Consider the following 8122-nt stretch of genomic DNA (forward strand, 5'->3'; position numbering starts at 1 on the left):
TGGAACCAAGACTGCCGAGCGCCCTTGCTTTTTGCTTGAAAGGACTATGGCTATCTTTTTACAGAAGGGGGGATAAAAAAAGCATGCAGGAAATATAGATGGGTATGGAGAATGTCCCCATGGATCACCCCATTACTCAGTGTCCCACCGCCTCCCCACCCCTTACAAAACAAATCTCTGGGGCTTTCTACTCTGGGAGACCCAATGTACAAACATCAGGGTGGCCCCAATATAGGGTCTTGTTGTGTCTGGAGGAGCCTTGCCATTTGTGCTTGAGGGGAAGGGGCCCAGCCTCGGTGAGGAAAGGGAGGGGGCTGGCTTCCCCTCCTCTCCCCTCCCTCCTTCAAAACTGTATATAAAAATTCCAATACAGTCTTCTCATAGAGGGGGGGAAAAACCCGAAAGCCCTACCCTCAACCCTGCACATTTAACTGCGACAGACGGAGACATCTGGCGGGAGGGCGGTGGAGCCAAGAAAATTCCTATAAATTTAAATTCGATGATGGTTACAATTAACTCCACAACAAACGTGTACTTAAACGGAAAGCGGTGCTGGGCGTTTGGACGCAGCTCGAACTGCACGTGAGAAAGGAGAGCTTTAAGAGTCGCCGTGGAATGTCCTCAGCTCGAGAGCAGGAGGAAGCTACCGCCACGCTCTTTCCCCTGCCTGCGGGGAGAGCCGGCAGGCCCACCAGCCCCGGCCTACCTCACCTTCCCTTGCTTGTCCTCACCAGCTGGGCCCTACCCTCCAGCCTCCTCCTCCGCCTTGGGAGCACTGAGGATTTTAAGAGGAGAGGGGCTAATAAAAGGGTCAAATAAAATCATAATATTGAACAGAATGAAATATCTTTATTTGCCACACACAAAAAAAATTCACAGCAATCCCTCTGGGATGGGAGCCGGGTGGGGATTGCACACGTACACGCGCACTCACGCTCATGGAGAGAGATGGGTGATTTGAATCTCATTCCAGGAGAGTCCTCCCCCCCCTCCACCCCATCCCCTCTGGGTAAAAAGAAACGCTTGTGAAATTTATTTACAAAAATTCAGGCCCCAGCATGGGGGAGGCGTCCAATCCCACCTCCCTCCTGCCTCCTCCACCCTAATCTTTTTTTTTTCTTTTTTTTTTTTTAAAGGGAGATAACAACTGCATAGACTATAGCTATAAATCCATGGAGTGGGGCACGGCTGGGAAATAGGTTAGGAAACCTCAATGCACCAGTTAAGAAATTTCAAAAGAAGGGCTCTACACGGTCACGGGGAGAACAACTAGGCTCAGGCGGGGCCTGGGCGCCGACGGAGGTAGGACACGGACTTTGCACACCTAACACCAGGTCGAAGGTACAGAAATTTCACAGCAAGGCAGGATCACATTTAGCTGCCCCCTAGCAGTGGGGCGAGGTGGGGTAGGGGTGGGGAGCGCAAGAAGTCTCCCCTTGCAGACTCCGTGTCTTAGCAGATCTTATCACTGGGGCAAGGGAAGGCTTTTAGTTCAAGGATTGTTCACTTAGGCGCCCACTACTCTCGCCCCTCCCCCACCCAATCGGAGCAGCAAGACAGTGTCGCGAGGTGTGTTTTCTTTTAAATAGAGTCTTGGCCTTGGCGCCAACGAAGTCCACTCGCTGTGGGTTAGACACTTCCCTTCACCCTCTTTCCAGGCCCGGTCGGTCCCTGTCCCACAGCGAGTCAGACGGAAGGTGAAGGAGGTTCCAGAAAGAAGTGCGGGCATCGGCAGTGGGGGCCAGCCCTGGCCAGAGTCCAGTTTTCCACCCGCGGAAAGAAGGCGAGTTAGAAAATAAAAAATAAAAATAAAAATAAAATAATTTTCCCCTTTCCCCGCCCCACCCCCGTCCCCGTGAAGGGCCCGGTCTGCAGTTACAGCAGAGGATTTCCGGAGAAATACTGCAGCCGGTCTCTGCTTAGTTTTTTTTCTTTCATCCTTCTGTTCTGAAACCAAATTTTCACTTGTCGGTCCGTCAGGTTCAGCATGCGGGACAGCTGCAGCCGCTTCTCTTTGTTGATATACACGTTGAAGAAAAACTCTCTCTCCAGTTCCCGGATCTGGAATTTCGAATAAGGGCAGCGCTTCTTGCGGGTGCGGGGGGCGTCTGGAGGGGAGGGGAGGGGGCAAGTGCGAGGAGAGGGGAGAGAGACACGTGAGACCCGGGCGACCCCAGCCCGCCGAGCTCTCAGCGGCCCTTCTACCAGCCCCACCGTCAGGCAGCCCTCCCGCCAGGCCGGCCTGCTTTCCTCGATCGGGCCACAGTGCTGGGGCAAGCCCGGGACCCCCTGCCAGGTCTGGCTCTGCAGCTCCCGGGCCACCGCGGGGTCGCCGCCCCTCCCCTCAGCTACTGGAGTCTAGGGGAGAAGGTAGTCGGGTGGGCCAAGTGCGTCCCGGGGACCCGCGGGCTCAGCCGCCGTCCTCGGCCCCTTCCTGCACTGCCCTCCCGGTGGCTCTGAGCACCCACCCACCCCTCCTCCAGAAATCTGGGGGGACCGCGGAGAACAGGCACGAAGAAGTGAGAGCGGGCGAGAGCAGTGGGGAGACGGGAAGGAAGCGAGCGAGTAGGCACCAAAGACACCCGAGAGCCGCTTCCGGGGGCCCTGGCGCCCCGGGACGCCCGGCGGGCCGTGCCTTCCAAGCTACCGGGCTAGGCCGGCGCCAGGCCACGGACCGCAGGGAGACAGTGAGACCCCGGCCCTGGAGCCGCGTGGAGCCCTGAGCTGGCTCTCCCCACCCTTTGTCGCCATGACCCCCGGCTTGCTGGGGTTCTGCTCAAGGACCCGTGAACACATAGTTTGAACATTTCAAAAAATAGTTTTTTAAAGAAACAGAGCAGTCCTGGCCGGCCTCTCCGGTCTCAGGTTCTGCTCCATTGCCTCTCCCCCACCACTCCCCCCTCTCTGAGTTTCTCCCTGTCTTTCCCTCGCCCTCCCCTTACTCCCCCTCCACCCCTCCCCCCCCCCCCCCCCCCCCCCCCCCCCCCCCCCCCCGGCAGCCCGGCTCCCCATCCTTCCTTAAATGCTCTTCTAAGTTCACGATCAAAGTTAATATCGCTCGCGATGGTGGCGCTTTTAAAAATTTCACAGACCGAGGGAGATAACGGGGAGGGGGGTTCACCCGGCTTTTCCAAAGAGCCCTTTCCCCTCCCTCCCCACCCCTTCTCCATCGTAAAAAGTCGAGTCGTTGGGAGAGAGGGCTTTGTAGGTTATAATAAAATCCTTTGAATGCTTATAAAACTCCACATAAAATCGGACTGACCCAAAACACGAGGCCGTCCCCGCTCCCCTCGCCTCCCCCCTGCTCTCGCCCTCCCTCTCCCGCTCCCTCCCTCGCTGCCCGCCAGTATCCCGGCCGCTGCTACCTACTGGGGGCGGCTCCCTTGGCCGGCTCCTTGGCCGCGGAGTGGGCTGAACCGGACGAGCTGGGATTCGTGTTTTCCTCCTCGGCCTCCGCCTCGGCCCCCGCCTCAGCCCGGGACGCCAGTCCCGAGGCCGGGGTCGTCTCAGGCTCCCCCTTGGCCTCTCCCTTGCCTGGGCAGGGGGGCTCGGTAGGCGCGTCGCCGCCACCGCAGTAGGCGTTGTCGAAGAAACGGTCGAAGGCTTGAGGCAGGACGCTGTTCTTGTTGACTGAGGAGTAGAAGCCGGCGGGGGCTGCGTGCGGGGCGCTGGGGTGGTGGTGGCTGCCGTAGGAGCCTTCGTTTTTCATGAGGATCTCGGTGACCGTGGAAGGAGGCAGGCACTCCCGGTGCATAAGCTCGTCGGCCGCTGCATAGCAGGAGGAGTAGCTGTTCCGGTGGTGCCACTTGCCGGATGGCTCCAGGCCGTATGAGACTTCCCGGACCGGGGGCACTTGGGCTGAGTAGGGATAGGAGATCTGACGAGAGGGGGCCTGGGGCAGGAAGGAGGAGACCGTGGAGAACTCAGGCACGTAGTAAGTGCAACTGGGTAGATAGAGGTTGGAGGCGCAGCTCCCTCGCTCGCCGAAATCAGCGCCCCTCTCCTTGCGCGACGGCGAGCAGAAGTTGCCCAGGTTGACCGAGTTAAACATCGTTCTCTTCTCCTGCCGGCTCCAGATGGAGGTTTTGGACCCGATCTAGCGAGGGGGGAAAATTTGGGAAGGCGAGATGACGCGTTATCCGTCTTAGTCTCTCTCCCGGAGCACGTGATCCAAAGTAGATATTGTCATATATCAGTTCGGAGCACTTCGCAGACGTAGGAGGGGTTCTCTCTTAGGTAAGATGGGGACGTTCAGGCGATTGGTTTGCAAACACCGCAGAAACATTATGAAAATCAATTGCAGATTTGTATTCGTTTTTCTCTCGTCACTCCCCTCCTCTCCATTCCACAGAGCGAGCAAAGGAAAGAGAGGGTTGGGGTGGAGTGGGTGGTGGGATGGGCAGGGGCGGTGGCTGGGAGGGGGCAACTGTATTTTTTTTCTAGCTGCTGCTCTTCCCCCCCCCCCACAGGATTGGGTGTAGGAGGAGGGGTCCCACATATGGGGGGTCTTCCCTCTTCCCAGTGATGAGCCTAAGACTGAGGTGGGGAGGAAGACCGAGTTCCCCACCGCCTGGTTCCTCCGGAGATGTGAATCCTTCCCCCCAACTCTCAAGATCTCTTACCCTGCCAACCCACAGAGGGCCAGTGCCTGTTTACAAGAGTTTGAAGAAGTCCATTCTTTTCTTGGCCGGCTGTATGTCAATACTCCCTTTCCCCTTTGGAGAGACTCCTCAGAAGAGTGTGTGAAGTTTCCCAAAGGTGAGGCAGCCCAGCAGCAAGCCAGTGTCCCAACTTTGTCTGGCTTGCTGTGCTGCCTGCGGCTAGGGACTCAGATTAGTCATAAACGAGTGGTAAGCAGTGCGCCAGCCGCCCAGCCGGTGCCTGGCGAAGTCTGGGAAAAACCTTCTCTAATGTTGTGTTAAATATTTAGTATGAGAGAGTGGCCCTGGGTGAATATTTCATGCCTGCCTTTATTGTCAATCAATGTGCAGAAAGCTACATCCACTGTGGATTTTGAAATCTCAAACCCCAAAGATAAAGATCGGAATGAGAGCTATGTATTTTCTCTGTCTGGTCCTTTGGGTCGGGGGTTCAGCCTTAGCTTGGGAGCAGAAAAGAAGCCCAGAGTCAGGGTCCAGGAAGAATATGAGGGGGGTGCTGGGTTGGGGGCTCCTATCCTTGAATGATTTGGAGGCTGGGAGGTGGGTAGTGGGTCTGTTGGACAGACTAGCAGGGGAATGGAAGGGAGCTGAGGAACCTGGGTGTACAGGGCAAGGCCAAGTGCCACTCCCTAATGGAGGCCCCAAGCCCTGCTCCCAGGGGGCTGTAGGCAGTCCTTGGTACCTCTTTCCCATTTCTCGGTCATTTCCTGCCCTCTACCATGTCCACCAGCCTCCTAGATAACTATGGCCCAAGAGGTGGACTCAGTGGTTTTGCCCTCCTTTGCTTTCCATCCCTCTGGGCACTATGGGACACATTTAGGCAGCAGAGAATCACTTTAGTGGAAGGTTCCGGACTGGATCCAGGGGGCCAGAGCAATCATCATAAGCAAAAAGCAACCTTGGATCCAAGGAGGAGCTGCCAGGTTGTGATTTGCTCAGGTAGGAGGGGGAGACTGAAGCCCCAAAAGGATTCAGGGAAAGCCAGAATGACCCAGACCTTCTTTTTACCCCTAACTCTTGGTTAAAACTGATTTCTACTTTAAAAATATTATTTGGATTTGATTTTCCTTGCCGAGCTAGGAGAGGTACTGAGGCTCCAAAACCAGACGGAGGCACAAAAAATTGTATCGTGTCCCCAAATACAACTCCCTAAATCCACTCCTCAATCCTCCTGCGTCCCCAAGTTTGTTCAGCCTTTAGAGCATCACCTGGAGTGGAGCCGCATTTACCATGGGTCCTATTCTTGGGCAGGATCTAGATACCCAACGATAGACCTCCAGCACCCCTCTACCCATTATTATTTGTTGGGCAATATTTCCTGAACCCTTCTTTAGTCCTGGCCAGATCTTAAATGATGGCAAATAGGAATTAGATTGGGGCTTTGCTAAAGTGTGGAACTTCTCTATCAGGAGCTGCAAGAAGAAAAATCTGTTGCTTTTCCTCCTTCCTCTACCTCTTTTTATAGGGTGACCTGGGGCTAGCGTTTTTAATTATAATGATGGGGAACTAAGGACTATGGCTTTTATGGGGTTCGTGCTGACCTCATTAAACTCAGGTTTATTGGAGGCAAAATGTTCCCCAAACAGTGATAGGAACCAGCAAGTGGGAAGTGTGAGGCACCCCATCCCTTGCAGAGGTGGGGATAAAGGCTCAGAGTCTCAGTTTTGGCTTTTCCCAGTTCCCCCAGGGCCCTGCTTCCTTCTCTATCCTGGTCTCCAGGGCACTGTGGGGCCTGAGCCCCCAAGGCAAATTCTGTACAGCCAGTGCTGACAGTGGGGAGGGGTACGCTTCCTGTGAAGAGCCAGCTGTGGGCCTGAGCACTTGAATTTGACCACCAAAGTTTATTCCAGGGCCACCATAAAAGTGAGCCAGGCGGCTGCAAGGAGCCACTGGCGGCTTTATTTCCTTGAAACAAAAAAGAAGGCAAAAAAAAGAATGTCAAAGAAGTTGATGTCCGGAAACTCTAGGGTCTCCCAACAGAGGCTTCTGAGAATTAATATTCTTCCCCCTAAAAGACACGAAGTTCTTTATTTTTTATTTATTTATTTATTTAGCCTAGTTTTGGTCTGTTAATTTCTCAACAACTGTTTAAAAATTCCAGCAACTGGAGGTTGCTGCTGGGGTCAAGGAAAGAAAGCCCTGGACGCTGAGGTCAGCAAGGCACTGATGGGCAAAAATGCCCACAGTGTGTGCTGGCCACTTCACTGCCCACCCCTTGGTCCAAGACCACTCCAAAGCATAGGCTGGGTCACTTGCCCCAGGGCGCATCCTGGGGCATCAGTACATCCCCCAATAAGAGACTCAGCAGTGGTCCAAAATCAGTTCCTAAGAGCCCTGGCAAGCCCCACTCCCTGGCAGGAGGTGGCTTCCCCTCCCCTATCTCATGGGTGCCTGTGGCCCTTCCACAATTCTGGAGTCCCATCTTTCACCTGAATTCCTCCAGGGAAGGGCCATCCTACCTAGCTCACCGGTTCTTGGTGGCCTCAGTCAGCACCTCCAGCCCGCCTGCTGCTTCCAGGCAGCTGCGGTCCGGCAGCTGATATGGTACTCTGGCCAGGACCCAAACAGACTCCAGTGACACTCCCTTCCACACACAGACACTAGAGGTGGCTTCAGAAGGGGGCAGTATCTCCTGAATTCTGAATCCCCTCATGCACGGGAGACCCCACACACAGCGCTGGCTAGCTTTGCAGCTTGTAAACCTCCCGGTTCTAGAAAGTAGATTGGGGTAACCAGGGAAAGGGACCCATCCCACAGACCAGGCACGGGGAGGACAAAACCAGAGCTGAGAAAGAGGGACCGTTAGAGCTCAGGTGGGCTTGGACTCTAAGTACAGTCCCGTGTGGGGTCAGTAAAAGATAAGCAATAGGCCGTGAACAACCTCAGTGCTTGGAGGCTTGGCCCGCAAGGATGAGCCCTCATTAGAAATCGGCTCGCACCTTCTTGTACGTCTTTCTCTCCCCTTAGAGCAATCCGAGGCGTTTAATAACCTCTCTAGTGTGCTTGGGGATTTTCAGGTCAGCCGTTTACCCTGCACTTAGGACACATCCCACCCCCAGCCACTAGTTCTTGGCCCCCACCTCTCCTCAGCCCTGGCCATCGTCCCAAACCCAAGGGCCCAAGTCAGGTCACCCAAGCCGGTAGATGCTGCTGCTCCGAGGTTCCTCGGCTACTGGGTCCCTGGAAGTGACAGGGGGAGGGAGAAGGGCAGCTTCTCCGCCCCCGCAGCCCCACCCACCTTCCTCCACTGAGGGATTGTCCCAGGAGGCTAGCAACGCGACCCCATTTCTCCCTATAAAAGTCCCATTTTATGAGCCAGTTTCACTGGGCCCCTCACCAAATGCTCTAAAATGAAGGAAATCTCTTAAAAGCAGTCTGAATTGGAGCCGCTACTACTGGACCTTGGTGTCTAAACCCAGTTGCAGACCCACAGAAATGTCTTTTCTGGGTGGAATTGCCCT

At 55.2% G+C, this 8122-nt stretch overlaps 1 protein-coding gene across 1 annotated transcript; it reads right to left on the reverse strand.

Moving 5' to 3' along the window:
• Positions 1–829: 829 nt before the first annotated feature.
• Positions 830–4179, reverse strand: HOXC11 (homeobox C11). Its single transcript, XM_004774582.3, has 2 exons — positions 3370–4179; positions 830–2108 (listed from the first exon to the last, which is right to left on the reverse strand). Exons 1-2 carry the CDS (start codon positions 4049–4051, stop codon positions 1876–1878), a joined length of 915 nt encoding a protein of 304 aa, XP_004774639.1. The 5' UTR covers positions 4052–4179; the 3' UTR covers positions 830–1875.
• Between the last annotated feature and the right edge of the window lie 3943 nt (positions 4180–8122).

This window comes from Mustela putorius, unplaced genomic scaffold (genome assembly GCF_011764305.1).
Source record: "Mustela putorius furo isolate JIRA1106 unplaced genomic scaffold, ASM1176430v1.1 tig00537227_pilon_pilon_pilon, whole genome shotgun sequence".
NCBI lineage: Eukaryota > Metazoa > Chordata > Mammalia > Carnivora > Mustelidae > Mustela > Mustela putorius.